The 19,038-nt window shown below is 42.6% G+C and overlaps 1 protein-coding gene across 2 annotated transcripts in view; it reads right to left on the reverse strand.

Moving 5' to 3' along the window:
• The window catches only part of LOC146203355 (zinc finger protein 341-like), a 54,937-nt gene that overhangs the window by 5,768 nt on the left and 30,131 nt on the right, over positions 1-19,038 (reverse strand). For both annotated transcript variants that reach the window (XM_084588709.1, XM_084588708.1), the window contains 6 exons: positions 18,236-18,445; positions 16,208-16,372; positions 7,740-7,850; positions 7,503-7,619; positions 5,369-5,610; positions 2,512-2,728 (listed from right to left, as the gene is read on the reverse strand). In XM_084588709.1, the coding sequence (XP_084444835.1) occupies positions 2,512-2,728; positions 5,369-5,610; positions 7,503-7,619; positions 7,740-7,850; positions 16,208-16,372; positions 18,236-18,445 (1,062 nt within the window). The remainder of the gene's footprint in view (positions 1-2,511; positions 2,729-5,368; positions 5,611-7,502; positions 7,620-7,739; positions 7,851-16,207; positions 16,373-18,235; positions 18,446-19,038) is intronic.

Consider the following 19,038-nt stretch of genomic DNA (forward strand, 5'->3'; position numbering starts at 1 on the left):
GTTTTCAGAGTCTCTGTGAATAAATAGCCTCAGTTGCATACAATGTAGCCGCATATTAAGCTCACAAGAATTACAACATGCATGCACAGTTCGCTTTCTAGACACTGAACCTCATCCCTCTGCCGTGGCCAATGAAAATCCTCTAATCTATGAAGATACCCAAAGCAATCTTTTATAATGCTTTCAGACATAACGCAAACAAAATTTTCATAAAACCGCTACATATTCCTGGTTTAAAGAATACATCAACGAAACAACCAGCTCGATGCAAGAGGAGTATGCTCACAAGATCGCACTACATATCACTCTGCCGACGGCAGCGTGGCAAGCTGCCATGAGATTGCCTGAAACACACTTTATGCATTGGGTGACTCCTCCTATTCTCTGCAGTGAGCTAAAAAAAAAGGCAGGAGCCAGGCAGTTTTACATGATTTCAATAGCAAGACCTAGCACAGAGGTGCAATAATTCAAAGTTAAGAATGCTCGAGTCATGTAGATGAGTACCCACAATTAAAAGACATCCTCAAAATTGCTCTAAGGTGAAAGACTTTAATGTTTCATACTGTCGGCATTCGTTCACACTATAGCTGTCAACTAAATGACGTCATCAGAAAAATAAAAATCCTATCTCCACCGGGAATCGAACCTCCATCCCTTGGATCTCCAGCCGAGCACTTTATCCTACTGCGCCACGCCTGGGGTCGTAAAATGCAAATTAAAATTCTCATTATCTACCATAAAAAAGAAAGTTAACAATAAATAAATAAATCCTGTTTCCACCAAGAATCTAACCTCCATCCTTTGGACAACTAGCTGAGTGCATTAACCAACTGCGCTACACCAGGAATCGTGAAACGCACATCATAATTCTCCTTGTCTACCGTGAGGAAGATAGCTAAAAATAAATAAATCCTGTCTCCACCAGGGAGTCGAACCTCCAATCCTTGGATCTCCAGCCGAGCACTTTAACCAACTGCATTACGCTCGGGATCGTGAAACGCATGTCATAATTCTCCTTCTCTATGGTGAAGATGATAGTAGCGATGACAATGACACTGCAATAAGTGATAATGACAATGATGGCATTAGCAATGGTAATGAGCCTTTAGTTGATAATGAGAGCAAACGTGATGCACCATGTGCCCCAACAATGCTTAGGCTTTCGCATTTCTGCAGTGTAGATTCCACAATGCTCTCGGAATTTTTTTTTTAGTGTACCTTTAACAATGCAACCATAAAATCAGGAATACTGAAAAGGCCATCTGCCAAACAATCTTTTCCTTCATCCTTGCGCACCTCTTACATGAACAATGAGCTATCCACTCTCCATGGCATGGGTACAAAGGCCCATTTCTTTGTTTCCTGCCTGGTCTTTGCTGCAAAGCCACAGGAAATTGTTCATGAGTATAGGCCACACTAGTCCGGCACTCTAGTGGCCCCCCCACTATGATTAAAGTACACTATGATTAATGTATTTTTTTCATAGTGCTGGCCAGTGAAATTGAAATAAGACCCTTTTTGGAACTACAGGACCATTAATCTGGACGCCATTATGACTAAACTTGGTGCAACCTGACACATCTAGTGGTCCATAATAGTCTAACGGCATATTTAAGGATGAGTAAAGTTAACTTCCACAACTGTTTATATACACATCACCACCACTCAGTCAGATGGAAGCAAATGAATATAGCTTTCTATTTTTCACAAGCTGCAGAGAAAGTTTTCTTCACAGCCACTCATGTAATATGGAAGATGGTAACGTGTGTTGACGAGCAACTTCACATGAAACCACAAAAGCCGGCAGAAAATGAAACATCTGGGTGCGACAGTAGAGATCTCACTATTATCCCAGCCCACATTATTGCAAAAAAGAAATAATAATAATAATAATAATAAAAAATAAACAACCAGAAAATGTGGGTCCAAATAAGCTCTATGCATTTCCCCCTTGTCCATTGTCAAGACGCAAGCTTTCATTTTAATAGGGCAAAAATACATTAAAATGTTTGGTCCCCGGAAAAGCTGTCTATAATTCAAGTTCGTCCATAATTCATCTATAATCTATAATTCATCCATATTAACAGGGGTCACATTAATGAGGCCAGACTATATTTTTCATAACCCCACGAGATTTGTACCAGATTTTACTGTAATATACTAGTGATGACCTTGTTGTTACTAAACAATAACTGCCATAAGTCAGCTTGTCAACATGCAATCACTTTACCACAGGCTTGCCAAATACGCACTATGAACAAGTTATACGTGAGCTATATGATGAGATGAAGACCTGCTCAGGGCTTAGTCTGATGCCAAACAGACTAAGCCCTGACTCTGAAACAGACTGCCCTGAAACAGACTGCCCATTCTCTCTTGGCTGTGTGCTCCAGCTGATAGCCCTGGAAATCTGGGCATGTCATTTGCTTGAGACGATGTAGAAGACTGAGCAGTTAACCTGAAGCCCACCCCTGCATCTAGCTCTTAAAGCACCTCAGAGAAATTACTCACCTTGAGGTAATGATCCGTTTTGAAACCTTTGTGGCAAACAGAGCAAACATGTGGTGTTGATGCCCGGTGAACTATTAAATGGCGGCGAAGGTAACGCTCGCAAGGAAACACTTTTCGACAGATGGGACATGGATAGTTATGACTGCAGGTGGCTTGGTGATGTGCTAAAGCCTCTGGTGTTGCATATCGGTTGAGGCAGTGTGGGCACTGGTGTGGCCTGCAAAAGACCATCCATACACCATTTCGTAAGGCTCCATTCCAGAAGCTACAACTATTACAAGTGTTGAAGGTTTAAAACATAAATGAGAAAAGAAACCAAAAATAGGAAGGAAAACCTGGATGCTACGTTGTTAAGAGCAGAATGCAATAGCGATTACAGGTTTCATTTGCATCCTGTACTCAACACTCACATGACTTTGTCATTGCATACACATCTTCAGTTCACACAATGAGTTGCTGCTCCTTCTCTTTGTTTTATGCTCTGCACTATCCCCTAGTAGCCACCATGAGCAGTAGAATATTTTTGCTCCTTTCTCAATGACACAGGAAGTGAGTACTGAGAGTGGTACTGCACTTTTTATTTCCTCAGAGGCAATTTTCATTTTATTTCTAGTATCATGGGTGACCACATATAGGCTCTGATGGTGACATAACAGATCATAGCATTCTTTACAGTGTGATCCATGTTTGCCTTATTAATGTAACAGCCTAACTCCTCGCTTGCATACTATAATTATTCATGGACGAGAAACGGCGTATTCAACATTGTATGGCCGATGGCCATAACTGGAAGAATATGGGAGAGGCCTTTGCCCTGCAGTGTGTATGGTGTGGCTGATGATAATTATGAATTATTCATGAATGCATAAGTATGTACCTCTAAGATAATTCACAAGGTCAGAGACCACAGCATATTCACTAGGTTCACCTTTATTCAGCTCGAACCAGTGAGCTACTGTGGTTTATGGGCAACGTGCATGTCTCGCAAACTGGAGGTCCTGGGTTCGAATTCCACCCCAGCCCATCTTAACAAAATTTCCTTTTCATCTCAATTAGTTTCCTCTGATCACAGGAACCTCCCTGAAAATTTTGGCACCATTAACATTCTTTGATATGTTTCTGAACTTTACAATACATTGCTTCCATTGAAATTTTTACACACGGCCATCAGCGCCAACGAAGCCCGCACAGCCACTACTATTCTGTGACACAGGATCCTTAAAACTCGCGTTAAAATCGAAGTGGGAGGTAGATTGATCATAAATGCTGATATGCAACTTAAGAAAGTACCCGACATAGATAACCCCACAGTTATTGCATAGAAAAGCTAATCATAACTACTACTTCATCAAGAGTCCCTTGATAGGTGCAATGATGTGGCTCTTATTTTTTTTAAAGAGAAAAATGGGGGTATGCAAATATTGAAATTTCCAAATATGAATCGAATACGAATATGGAGAAAAAAATGTCTTCGAATATTGAATATAGGATCAGAGAGAGAGAGAGAGAAAAAAAAGTGAAGAATGTAGAGCAAACAATGTTAGTCTTGGTTTAATGCCCTTGCACATTAGCACATGGCTCTTGAAAACAAAATTGAACTCAACGTGCACAGAAGTGTACACTGTACTGAAAAGTCTAGTATGAGTTTTATACAGGACTCAGTATATCAGTTTATTGTACAGGATGGATCTGCATGAAACTAGGTGGGGCTGTCATATCCCTGCCGAATACAGTGTATGTTCATTAATTCGACCTTCAAGTAAGAAAAAAAAAAAGAAGAAAAAACTGCCTAAAACCATTTGTGTCACAACTATTTTATCTGACTGCCAAAACCCCTTGCATTACACAATTTTATCTGATGAATATCTGCTTGATAGTTGTCTACATTTGAGGTGAAGCCTAAGAGAGAACGACATTTTTTTTTCTCAGCTTCATCATCTTCCCTTTGCACACACTGTCGGGAATGCTGAGGAGTGGCTCCAAAATAGTAAAGGTGGCAAAGGCCTCCGCTACCAGACTGAGGGGCTTAAGTAGCATAAAATAGCTCCGCCACAATCACACAATGAAGCATCACGTTGAAATGTGCAGTAAGGTGAAACTGTGTGTTTTGACCATGCAGTTTCAGCTACTGGAAGCAGCATGAGAATGCATGCAAGTCATATATGCGTAAGCATTAGAACAGCATGAAGCCATCCCAAAGGAAGAGCAGCAACACACCCAGCAACGTCCGAAACTGCCCGACTGGCCAATGCATGTGTCCGATTGCACCAAAACTATGCAATGGGCTTTATTTTGGAAATGGAGCTCTTCCAGCAGTCGCTGTGCCTGCCACAGCATACGCAAAGTGCACGGGCACCACTGTTACATGCAATTTTGGTTGGGGGGTCTCTTTCGGTGATCTCTGGCTGCGCGGGTGATACCTTGATGCGATCCCCCGTCCGAATTAACCAATGCGAGCCCACCCCATGTTTAAATTCATGAGCGTCCTACGCCATAGACTTACATGGTCGTCAGCTGGGACCATGCTCCTAGTTCTAATTTTTTTAATTAACGGAAATCAAATTAATGAGATTTACTGTAACCAAAGACTTCAGAATATTCAGCAGTGTTTATTTGGAAAACTTTCATTATTAGCTTTTTGAAGCAAATACGAATAGAATAACAAATACATTCTATTCATATTCGAAACAGTGAATATTTGCACATCCCTAAAGAAAAAGCATCCCCTAACATTAGCAATACAAAGTTCCTTCACACAGTATGAGATAATTTACTACCTTATCAAAAATGACCACAAGGCCATTTAAAAAATGACCACTTAAGACGTTTTTTGGAAAAGGGTGCCCAAACAACTTACCTGTTGCCGGCCTTGGCTGTGGTTGCGTTGGGGCCAATAGTGACACTAATGCTATGACTGTCACTGGTCACACATAGCGAATGTGTGAGCTGGTGAACATTGAGTTCATACAAAGAGGCCAGGGTGCGTGGACAATGCCCACAGCGGTACATCATGTTGCTCTCGTGAGTCTTGGCATGGCTCAAAAAAGAATCAAGCTCTGTAAATGTTGCACCACACTTTCCCACAATGCACTTGAACACCTGAAGTGGAAAAAAATTACACCACCATAAGCACTGCTGTGAAAAAAAAAGAAAAAAAGATAAATAAATGCAGACACACACAAGAAAGAGGCATGATATAATTCCATTTTCTCAGCTGATACTGAATTTGACAACCAATGTACGATCAAAAGCATCAAGGCTACCTCCAACTGTAATTTTTGACTCCCTTCATTATTAGTCATTTTGGGAAATAAATGACTCAAATATGATAACTACCAGTATATTCGACCCCGGACATACCAAAACTGAATAAATCAAGTTATTGCCACTCGCCACACTAGCCACATGAAGATGCCATAAAACTGCAAGATGTGAGCAATGTGGCACATGATTGGCGCTAGCCATTGGCCTGGTGGCGTCATTCTGTGTACAACACTGCTGTCATGTGAGAAAGCCAACATGTGGCACAACACTAGTCATGTGGTGAAGCTCACATGGCTGGCCGAAAGTTAGCAGTGGCACCAGTCAGGCTTCCTTCACACGCTTTGCTGCCAAAAGCGGGGAAGATGGCGCATAGATTCGAAAAATTTATCCTCCCCTGTTTCTGTATTAATATCTTGACGAGACAAGCATGAGAAATATTTTATTTGGCAAACCATCTTTGCAAACGTATTTGGCAAACGCAATTAAAGTTCACTAGAACATCCTCTTCAAGCTCATTCGGACTTCAGACAGCTGACACTAAACAAAGCAATGCGGGCTTGTGATCCCTGCGAAACCTGCCAAACTCCACCGAATGCCTACCGATTCCAAGCTGATATAACATGTTGATAGCTTTCGGCCGGCTTTTGGCATCCTGTGCCGCAAGCTGCTATGTAATGTCGGAATGCAGCACCACGAGAAGCCAGAGATCGCACAGAAGAAGCCACGCCACTCGAGACTCAATGGCTCAGGCTCGACAACTGACTGAGCGAGCAAGCTGGCCTTCTTGTCTATGCGCTCTTCTGTGCAAAAAAAGGGTTGCTTCGCACGCAAGCTTTCTTATCCAATTATTTTACTTTTTTCAAAATTTGGGGTGGGGGTGGGGGTATATCAGTTTAGTATATCAGTATATCAAATTACTGATATACCAAACTACTCACAATCTCCTCAAAGTTTGACATAACCAGGATCGGCTCAGTGCTCCAGTAATGAGGACTATGGACTCAAGAGAAAAAATACTTAGAACAATATCCACACCCATATTACACCTATACAGCAAAATGCCCATGAAAAAATAAACTTAATGATTCTGCTAGCACACATTGCACAAAATGACAATGAACAATCTGACACTGTGCCGCTAATTTGTGACATCCAAACTTAATTCACAGTGTGCACTGTTTAAGTGCAGTGCATGAGATCCATACCACAGTAATTATTCACCAAGATACATGCTCTTGACTGGCCTATACTAATAAGATGTGCCACTCTGGCTCCATCTGCTTCACTATTAAAAATACTGAAAACACCAGGAGGCCCATGGTAACTAAAGAATAAACAAACTATATGAGTGTGGACAGTTCAAAACATGGCAGCAGTCTGGAGGTGGGCTGGTCGCTGTTAGATCATGTTTATAAATACAGAGTAGAGACAGGGTGTAAGCAAATAATGACACAACACAAGCAATAATTTGCAACTCATGTTCATCTTGCACATAACAAAATATCAGAAAGTAAAGAGTATATATGCCAAAAATAAAAATAATTATAAAAGGAAGGGCAAGGAGCATGTACAAAATGCAGAACATATTGTTCTATTTGCCATCTTTATGCTGTGTTTCTAAATATAAACCTTAAATGTGACTGATGTATCTAAGCATCTGCTGCCCCTAAGCTAATAGGCAATGCATCCTGGACCTTATTCTTAGAATGAAAGACGCAAATGCATACCTTCTCCTGCTTATGGAATGTCAGATGGCTCTTGAGCTCGAAGTAAGTCTTTCCAACAAAAGAACAGAATGGGCAACTGTAGCTGTTCACCAGGGCCACATCGTCAGTAGTAACCAGCTGAAAGGTATGCATTTCAGATATACACATGTATAACAAAAATGGCATGCACTACACAAAACTCAAATTGGAAGAAGTAAAGCAGAACAGAAAACAAGTATGCAAAGCGGGCTCCCTAACCTTTTTGCTTCCTATGCCATCATCTTTGGAGTTAGGATCCTCCACTGATGACTGTGAGCCATCCGAGACAAGCTGTGCAGGCAGCGTACATGACAATCCATTGGGCCACACCTGTTTCAACAATAAGATGATGAATAAAGGTCAAAGGGCAAAATGTTTCCTGCTTTGAAATTCCGCTCTCAGTACCACAAAAGTTACATGCAAACATTATCAGCAAACAAATGCAGGGGAAAGAAAGCAGAAGACCGAACAGCCATCGCCACAGCTCGTTGGTACAGCACAGGAGGTTAAATTCGGAGGTTGTGGGTTTGGATCCCACTGGCGGCATGAGGTCATTTTTTCTTCTACTTTCTTATCAATCACCATCAAGACTAATTATTACTTTACATTCATCAACACAAAAAAAGGTCCCCTATGCTTTGCTTTGTGTCAGTGCCTGTCGACTCCCTTCTCTTACATGCAAATACTATCCAATTTGCACACAGATTTCAGCATTTAAGGTGAGATAGTAAGCTTAACTTAAAGAATTAAATGAAAAACAGAATTGAAAACGTTGTGGGGGTCAAAAAAAAGCCTTAGTCTTTCCTCCAACCCCCACAGACCTTATCTATTTGAAGCAAGGCAGCAAAGCTTCGGAACTAGCCTGGTGCTCCCAAAATACCCACTAACCCCTCGCTCAGCCCTCCAGGTAATGCGGCCATGTCCTGAAGTACTACATAACTAATCCTCCTATCAAGCCCCTGGACATGATGCCGAGCAAACGTTTGTTCTCCAAGTGGGGTCACAAGTGGAGAGAGAGATCATCATCATCATCATCAGCCTGATTATACCCACTGCAGGGCGAAGGCCTCTCCCATATTTCTCCACTTAACCCGGTTCTGTGCTAGCTGCATCCACTTGACCCCTGCGAACTTCTTAATTTCATCCGCCCACCTAACTTTCTGCTGCCCCCTGCTATGCTTTCCTTCCCTTGGAATCCAGTTTGTTACCCTCAGTGACCATCGGTTATCCTCTCTTCGCACTACATGTCCTGCCCATGTCCATTTCTTCCTCTTAATTTCTACAAGAATGTCGGTAACTTGAGTTATTTCTCTGACCCACTCTGCACGCTTTCAATCTCTTAATGTTACCCCTAACATTTTTCGTTCCATCGCCCTCTGGGTTGTCCTCAACTTAAGTAGAACTCTCTTGGTTAGCCTCCACGTTTCAGCCCCATAGGTGAGTACAGGCAAGATGCAACTGTTGTATACTTTCCTTTTGAGCGATACCGGTAAGCTGCTACTCATAATCTGCGAGTGCTTGCCAAATGCGCTCCATCCCAATCGTATTCTTCTTGTTATTTCCTTTTCGTGGTCTGGATCTGCGGTTACTACCTGTCCTAAGTAGACATATTCGCCTACTACTTCCAGTATTTCTCTACCTAATGTAAACTGCTGTTACTTCCCGAGGCTGTTGAACATTACTTTAGTCTTCTGCATATTGATTTTCAAGCCTATCTTTCTACTTTTCCTGTCTAGGTCATCAATCATTATTTGCAGTTCATCCCCCGAGTTGCTTAGCAAGGCAATGTCATCAGCAAATCGCAGATTACTGAGGTATTCTCCATCTACCCTTATCCCTAACTGCTCCCATTCCAAGTCTCTGAATACTTCCTCTAAACAAGCTGTGAATAGTACTGGGGAGATTGTGTCTCCTTGCCTAACACCTTTCTTTATGGGAATTTTGTTACTTTCTTTATGCAGAACTATGGTTGCTGTGCAGCCACTATATATATCTTCCAGCACTTTCACGTACTGCTCGTCTACCCCCTGATTTCGCAATGCCTGCATCACCGCCGAGGTTTCAACTGAGTCAAATGCTTTTTCGTAATCAATAAATGCTATGTATAAGGGCTGGTTGTATTCCGAGCATTTTTCTATCACCTGATTGATGGTATGGATATGATAGATAGTAGAGTACCGTTTCCGAAACCCTGCTTGATCCTTTGCTTGATTGCAGTCTAAGGTTGTCCTGATTCTATTAGCGATTACCTTAGTAAATACCTTATACGTAACAGACAGTAAGCTGATTGGTCTGTAATTTTTAAGGTCCTTAGAGTCCCCTTTCTTGTGAATAAGGATAATGTTTGCATTCTTCCATGGTTCCGGTACCGTCGATGACACCAGGCACTGCGTATACAGGGTGGCCAGTTTTTCTAGCACGATATCCCCCCCGTCCTTCAGCAAATCTGTAGTTATCTGATCCTCTCCAGCTGATTTCCCCCTTTTCATAGTTTCTAGTGCTTTCTTGACCTCGTCCTTCGTCACTGGTGGAACGTCTGTCTGTTTTTCCCTACCGCCAATCTCATTACGGTCCTGACTACTTTGGCTACTGTAGAGATCTGTATAGAACTCCTCGGCTACTTTGACTATCTTTTCCATATTAGTGATGACGTTGCCCGCCTTGTCCCTTATCGCATACATCTGGTTTTTGCCTATGCCCAATTTCTTCTTTACCGCTTTAAGGCTTCCACCGTTCTTTACAGCATGCTCAATTTTCTCCATGTTATACTTCCTTATATCGGCCACCTTGCGCTTATTGATTAGCTTTGATATCTTGGCCAATTCGATCTGGTCTGTTGGATCGGAAGCTTTCATACTCTGGCGTTTCTTAATCAAATCTTTCGTCTCCTTAGACAGCTTGCCGGTATCCTCTCTAACTATCCTACCACCTACTTCTACCGCGCACTCAGTAATGATATCTCTGAAATTATTGTTCCTTGCCTCTAGGGTAATGTCTCCATCCTCAGTTAGAGCTGAAAACCTATTCTGTAGCGAGATTTTGAACTCTTCTGCCCTCCCCCTCACCGCTAATTCGTTGATGGGTTTCTTTCTTACTAATCTGTTGCGTTCCTTCTTCAGATTTAGGCTAATTCGGGACCTCACCATCCTGTGGTCACTGCATCGCACTTTCCCGATTACCTCTACATCTTGCATAATGGCGGGGGTTGAACACATTATGAAGTCGATTTCATTTTTAGTCTCTTCGTTAGGACTTTTCCATGTCCATTTCCGGTTCTTCCGTTCTTCCGCAAGAATTCGCAAGAAATGACTATAAACAGTGTGCCGTCACAAGGCAGACATAGTTCACTTCTGTTAATTTGAAGATATATTCAAAAGTCCTGACTTGTGTTCATGCTTTTGAATTAATAAAAATGTAATTTGATCAGGTAATCTCAGACAGAAAAATATCTACTGAAAGAGGCAGTTTATGGAGTGCTTATGGTGTTAAAAGTAGGGGTGTGCAAATATTCAGTTCCAAACAGCTTTTCAAAAATACTTGCTATTAAATTCAATTTGCACTGCACTTTCACAACTCAAATGATTTGTGATGCACTGCACTTTCACAACTCAAATGATTTGTGAATAGTTCGAACAGTAAAAGTTCGGTTCGTAAACCTCCTAAACCTTCAGAATTTACAAATTTTCACTTGATTTAAACTGGCAGCGAAACATTGCGACATTTCCAAACAGTAATACTACCTGGCCCTTGCCACATGATTTAGCTTTCTCTTTCCTCAAAGAAACGACTACCAGCATGCGGCAAAAGCCTGCACAGTTATGCCCAAATGTCCATTGAGATAAGCCTGAGCTGCAAGGTGGATACACACTTGCAGGTCAGAAAACAAGAGCTGCAGTACCATGCGGAATGTTATCCAGCCAAGGTGCACAAAGCCGAAGCGGTGGCCTTGTGGTAGAGCATCCGCCTCGCATTCGGGAGGTACGGGGTTCGATCCCCAGTGCCGCCGGGTACCCACCGGCTTCCAATGGGTACAAGATTTCCCCCGGCCTGGTGCTCGGCTCTTCTGGCGTGAAATGCTTAGGAAAAGGGGCCATGAACCAAAATGCTGGTTCACGAAGAAAAAAAAAGGGCCACATAATGGGCTTTTGTCGCGTGAGGCGGACTTATTGTTGTCCGATGGCGGAACGGATCACTGCCACATCGGAGAAACTATTTGGGACCTATGACCCCTTTCCAAAACATTTCACCCCAAAGAGCTGAGCACCAGACCGGGGGAAAGCTTGTACCCATTGAAAAACCGGTGGGTACCCGGTGGCACCAGGGATCGAACCTGTTACCTCCCGAACACGAGGCGGATGCTCTACCACAAGGCCACACTTCGGTTAAACTGAAAATTCGGACTGCGAGCCCAACTAGCTTTGTTCACACTGTTTTCGATTACCGCAGATTACACACTTTGTTTCAGATTACACCACCAACAGCAAATAGCGACGTGTGTGAGACCCCATCGGGATCAAACCCTGTCAATCCCCATCACCATGCATTAGGTTGCATACATAGAAAAATCGGCATCACGTAGTAGCTCCCATCACATGGCATTTGCAGTAGCTCTCATTGGTGGCCGGGACTGTACAGTGCTGGCTCAATGCTATAAAAAATATCCTATGACTAGCACCACACAGAAGGTTTAATACAATAATGCAGTTTAGCACAATAGGCACAACATTCTCATCACTACATCCTTGACTTTTCTTTTATAACAGGCAGACTAGGAAAGGAGTCTGTCAGCTCAAACTTGTGAAGTAATAACGGGCACAAGTGAACAGCTGTCATTGTTTGCATCAATCCATACAGTTCACCCATGAGAACAAACTTTTTGCAACTCTACCATTTATATCAAGTTTTACCAGTAGCGGAGCCCTTCATAATGCTAACTGCTCACCTCCATATCCTATGACAACTGCTGAAATCTGGTTTATCAAATTCAGACTACAAATTTAAGCACCTGTAACAATCACTGTGGAAAATGGCTCAGGTCACCAGCACTGAAACCATTGATCATCTTGAGAGGACTATATAAGGCAGGCCTAAAATCTGCCAGAAAATTCTGAAAGAAGGCATGAATGTCCAAAGATAAGATTTTAATAAATATTCATTGAGGAATTTGGAGACAAGGAATAGATCTGCTAGGCTGGTTGTCTCTTGATGAATGAAAGAGAAGCTCATGGAAACTGACCACCTGGGGTTCCTTAATGTGCACACTGACACCGCACAGCACACGAATGCCACTCAGTTTCACTTCCATCAAAACGCAGCCGGCGGTGGTCGGGATCGAACCTGGGTACTCCAGCACAGTAGTCAGGCGTCTTAATCGCTGCACCACCGTGGCGGGAATCCCCCCCCCCTTCCCCAAGTTCAAAAATGAAAATTCCCCAATTTCCAAAAAGACTGTGACTAACCCTGAAATTTTCTTTACCAAGTTTCTCCTTTCAACCAACTACATTGCATAATTTGATCAAATAACGTAGCCTTTCAACCGAATAAAGCCAGATGAGTAGGGTCCATAATCAAAACAATGTTCATAACTTTTTGTTTTTCAGTCGAAAAGGAATTGCGTCATTATTTCATCTGAGAAGATAGCTGCAGTGTGCTTTATGAGATGCCGCAACAAAGTGCGTGAGCAACTGACAGTGTGCAATTGCTGGTCAAATTTGAGTGGCTGGTTCCATCACGGCAACAATATGCACTTTATCACGAATGTGGAAGTCCGCCTGATCACTAGCACCTTTGGCATCCCCTTTTGGAGCTTTTAAATTGGTCATGGGACTCTCTTTTTTGGGAATCTTTTTGATTTATGGCTGTTCTCCAAAGTCGAGGCATCATGCATGAGAAAAGCCACATGGATCAAAAAGAGATCAACTGCAGAGTGATTAAAGAGGTTGCAATACCAAAGAAAATTTCAGGAGTGCTTTCATAAGTAGATCCACTGTTACGGCCTGTGAACGGCCTGTAGGAGCACCACTGAAAGCCACCTAGCGGTCATTTTAAAAGTGTGTCTGGGAGATGAGCTGCTGAAGCTCACTTGTTGCTGCATAGACAGCTAACGTTTGTACCATTTTTGTTTTTCTGGCTTCTGCCAGTTTCATCCATAGTGGTCTGCAACATAAAAGGTACCCCTCTGAGTAGAAGAGAAAATATTGATGCCGCTGCAGGCATCTGTAAAAAATTAATGCATACAAGTACCAGGTGCATCCTGCAAACCGGTGCCAAATAGCAAGCTGCTCTTTCATGTCTATGTGTTCTGTCGTTGTCCTTTCCTAGTTGTTTCAGGCTAAAAGTATTCCATTTCCGCCTCACCAGCTTATCAAGTACTTCTACAAAGAAATTTTTTGGTCCTAAGTTAGTTTTTCTTTCTTTCATTCACCAAGCTTCTGCACTGCAAACACCTTTAAAGAAACACTGTTAAGGGCATGGCATTTTAAAAAAACAAGACCAATGCTTCGATGAGGTATCAGAAATAGTCTTTGCAAAATACTACAGTATTGCGCGCGCTAGAAAGCCACAAAAATACAAATCGAAACTCTCTCAGGCTCTCCTTTGAAAGCCAGGTTCCTTGCTCTCTACTCTGGCCGCCGATCCTGGACGGTGACGTCAACAGCCAAGACCACATCCATTGGTCAGTCTCTCTGACTGAGGGGTGAAAGGTGGGCAGAGACCACTAATTGTGTGAGCCGCTCGCTGCGTGCTTCTCTCTCACCAGCTTCGCTGTTGCACATGCAGTGTCCCTGCTCCGACACAATTCTGTGTGCTGTGCCATTTCCATTCGGTCGTATAACCGATCGCTTCTCATAGCACTGCACACCCATGCCTCCCACCCAAGCGTGGGGGAGGAAGGGAGAATTTGGCTAGCGGAGGCTAGATGGCCAGGCAGGAGAGTGAAAAACCCCTGAGAGGGAACGAGAGGAGGGAAACCCGACAGAATCGGTTGGACGCAGTAGCTGTAACTGCGCTACTAATTACTCTGCAAAAAATGTTTGTGACCTTGCGTCCCAGGGACGAAGCCTCACAGTCTCAGGGGAAGAAAATATTTTCGTCAGGAAAACTGGACCACGGCCCTTTGGGTGAGCATAGTGAGGCACCTCGACCAATGTGACTTTTTAAAGTGAAAGCCTTTAATGCCTCATGCGGTGTCCGGAGTCCGTTCTGTCCCATTATAGCTGTCAATCATCCTGACTTAGCCATGCCGGGCACGCGAAAAACGTCTCAGTTCTCCTTGTCTAGAGTCATGCTAGCGCGGCTGCCATAGATACCGCCCTCCACTAGTTAGTGGTAGATAGTGATGGATAATAATAGTAGTAGTTAGTGATAATGACAGTGACGTCATGACAAGTCATGACATCATGGCCAGATGATACGTCATGATGACATTACATCATAATAACGTCACATCCAATGTCACATACGGTCATGTCTATTAGCCGGAATTGATGTCATTATGACGCCACATCCGGTCATGACGTCACAATTGGTCATGATGTCATCAGGCGATTCATGCATATACAAAGCTGACCCCGCCGGGCATCCGACCACACGCCGCACCACACAGCAAACACAAGCAGATGCAGTACAGCAGGCATCAGCGGTGTTTTAAATTGGTTTACAGGAAAGAAAAGGCGCAGTTCCTGTCACAATTCTCCGCAGACACATTAACCGAGCTGTAAGACAAAGGAGGAAGGTGGGAGTGAAAAAAATAGAGAGATGGCGTAGTGGAGGACTTCGGACTACCACGCAATAACGACTTTCGCCTCATTGCAGTTTAGTGGTCCAAAGTGCCCCCTAGAATTATTGCACTGCCCTCTGCTACATCATGCCAGCGCTGCTCACTTATACCTTGGTTCACTGGTCGAATTGACAAGACTTTAATGCACCATCGTTAAAGGTCCTGTGCAGCAGAAAGCTTAAGTAAACATCCCCCCCAGAGCTATCTGCTTCGGCAAACAGGACAGTGTTGAGGACAAGTTTCATAGCATGTACAGTTGTAAATGGATGAAACGCGGTAAATGGCGTAATTACAACCTTTGGTAAATTCTACACCTCATAAAGCCTAAGCTGCCTAAGCACTTCAGTAAAAGCCCCATAATATTAGCAGAAATGACTCTCAACAAGCATTGTACATGCTAGTAAATGGATGTACCATGCACCTGGAGCACAATGCTTTATTCATTAAGTCTTGTACCTCAAATCCTATGAATTGACTTGAAAATAAAGTGCCACAAAAATAAGCGGTACTGCACTACACAAGTGAGCTATTTAGTACATGATTAAACAGTAACTAACATTCGTTGCTCTGGAGTTTTCATCACATTGCATTAGCAGTGGATGCTATTTATGCAAAGATGCAAACACCATGGGAGAACGAATCTGTGATGCAACAACGGCATAGGAATACACGGCAAGCAAGTGGTGTGACCGGCTTCACTCCCAGACGTACTTATGAAACCCACTACCAGCGGCATGGCTGTCATTTTGCATGCCGCCTATAGAGAAGTGAGGAAGAATAATCCTCTTCCAGAATGAAGAAGCTTTCAGTAAATAATTTTTTTTTTTCAAGAACAGACAGCAGCTGAATTCCTTAGTACTAACACAGTGACAGCAATCCAAAACACAATGGAGCGCATTTGCTTTACCTTGTGAGTTTGCATGTGCTTTTTCACATTAGATTTCTGGGCAAAGCCACGACCACAGATGACACATTGAAAAGGCTTTTCTCCTGTATGTGAGCGAATGTGCTGCTGTAGATCAAAGTTTTTACTGAAGGCCTTGCTGCAGAATGGACACTTCTGTGTCTTCAGCTACAATGGAAATCGAAAACAATGCAAGCATTAGTATCTTGTTTGAAAAAACAAAACATCAATTAACTGCTGGGGACAACAGTCTCCCAGACATGTGATCTAGGTGCACAGGTTCTATGTCTGCCAATGATCACCCCATTTCACAAGTGCAAATTGCATTATGACAATATGAAAGTCCAACTTACACCTCCACAAGCATGATCTACAACATTAACAACAGAGGTATTGCTTTCAGTTGCTGCTCACAAATCCCAGAGACTTTTGTCCCCAATACAGTCGTAATAGTGAACTTCCCCGAAAAATTGCAAAGTAGTTTGATACATCAATAATTCACCATATAAAGAAATGACAATAGATAATCTTATGTATAACCTAGGGGCAAAAATACATTGCATCCACGCTAGTGATGCACATCTGGAAGTGATGTGCCACCTGCCGGCGTGCTGGCAAGTACACCGCTGTAACCTGCCCAACCTGCTTTGTTTCAAAGCAGCAGCAGGTGGTTTCTTGGGGCTGATCACTGCCTATCATAGGAGGTCTAACTCCATTACAAGTAGACAATAAAAATAAAAATCTCATGAGATTTAAGGCACAGCTTATTTCCCCAATGCCCTTAGCAGAAAAGCTTGCAAGGCAAGCTGCCACTAGGCTTTGTTCGATTAGGTTAGCTTCACCACATGACACTGATGTGGTGCGAAAAATGAGTACAAGAGATGGAAGGCCACCTTGTTCACATCATCATATGGTTTCCTAATTTTAATGGCACCACCAAGCGCACAAAGAGGCACAGTTGGGTCAACTCTATGCGTGAAAACTGATCAAAGAGTGTCATTAGAAGAAGCACCGCTTACAGTGGCGCAGTGCACAGTTTACTGTATATAGAATGACCAGCAATATATATTCAATGTAGCCGATAATCTCAAATATCTGGGTTCAATACATCTTGGCTGAACAGTAGTACAATGTTCAACCTTGTATTTTCATCAAGCATGAAAAAGCAATAAAAAGGTCTTCCTTAACGTCCATTACCTACTACTAGTGCTTGAATAAAACACACTCTTGCTTTCGAACTACTGCAAAACAATGGGAATTTTAGTTACCCTAAGGCCCCAAAACCAGTTTGAGCATTAGCAACACTATGCTTTCAATTACAGCATTAAAGGAGGTGGTAACTGGAAGAGAGCTTTAGATGCAGACTAAGACTAAGGCGTGCACACAAGTTTAATCTGTGAAAGTTTTATAAAAACTCATTCCCCATTCATACCTCTAATTTTTAGCTGTCATCATGTGCATAAACCTTTCTGATCTAGTTAGTATTTGCTGCAATGCAAACGTGCTCGTCGCAGTTTGTAGTAAAACATGCCTGCCACCTACACCTATGGTCAGAAATGTAGACATCACAGGGCTAATTACTACATCATCCAAGGTGATTGTAGCATTCCTTGAAGGGCGGCAGAACACAATAGCTCTTGTTGCCCCCTAAAAAGTCTCAGTGCTACTGATACTAACAAACCGCATTACACAGTGCAGAAGCAAAAATGGTGGCTGCACTGTTTTACAAACACCTTATCTTGCAGTGTTGATGCACCAAGTTAAACCTTAACTACTTCCATCGGACCGATACTTCCTTTTTTCTTGATTTTATAAAATGAAAAAAAAAAAAAAAAAAAAAAAAAGAGAGATATCCAAGTTCAGATAATGACATCATTGAATAAAGTTCACGTGATTTACTTCTGCCTTATTTTCAGATTAAAAACCTCTCATGGCACCATTTGCCACTTTTCAGTAAGTGCAACTGGAGCACAGTTCTCACACCCGTTTTCAACTGGGCAATTCTGATAAACACATGCGGAAGCCATTCACCCCCTTCTGTGAAGGTGTCTCTGAAGCCACTTGGTTGCGCCTTTTGCCTCTGCTCACAGTTGTAGTGGCTGTTTGGACAGCAGGCTGAGGTATGTCTTTGAGTTCAGCAGTATTGGCCACAATGAACTCAACGCCCTTTTCATCAACTTGCACTTGCAGTTCTGAGGTCATCAGTTCACCAGAAGGCAGCATCTCAATCACTGTGCTTTCCTGCACCAGGGAAGCAAAATTAGAGAAAGCCACAAATAATATACATACACAGACCCAGTGAAGAGCACCAAATAAAGCCTAGTGCCCTAAACACCTAGTTCAGTAAAAAATATGTTGTTTTCAATGACACTGAGAGACACTAGAGTGCTGCTTTTATTATCTGTCCCATAACACTTGCCAAGCAAAGTTGAACACTGTTATAGTAAACAAGCCAGGACCATCTGCAGTACTGACAGCTTTAATATGAGCAGAGCTTAAAAAGAAAAGTTTCAGCCAATGAGGTTGCTTCAAAGGCAAACAAAGGTTTCAAAAACCCTGAGAAAAGCAAAAATTTAGCAAAAGGGTAGCATCAAACAATGTGAAAGCAGGAGCAATGTCATTACTGCACTGAACAACAGGTCAGACACCCTTGCTTCATAGATGCTTTGTGTATCCCGTGCAAGTCCCCATTGGCACGTCATCACTGCCATAGACATAGTGCCCTTCAAAGACATCCACAGCATTTAATGCTTCTTTGCAGCGTCCAAAGCCACTAAAATCTCATACTTTGTCAAAGAAAGTTCAAGTATCATTTATTCAAGCTCTTCAATGCT

The sequence above is a fragment of the Amblyomma maculatum genome, chromosome 1 (genome assembly GCF_055883805.1).
Source record: "Amblyomma maculatum isolate TAMU_Amacu chromosome 1, ASM5588380v1, whole genome shotgun sequence".
Lineage (NCBI taxonomy): Eukaryota > Metazoa > Arthropoda > Arachnida > Ixodida > Ixodidae > Amblyomma > Amblyomma maculatum.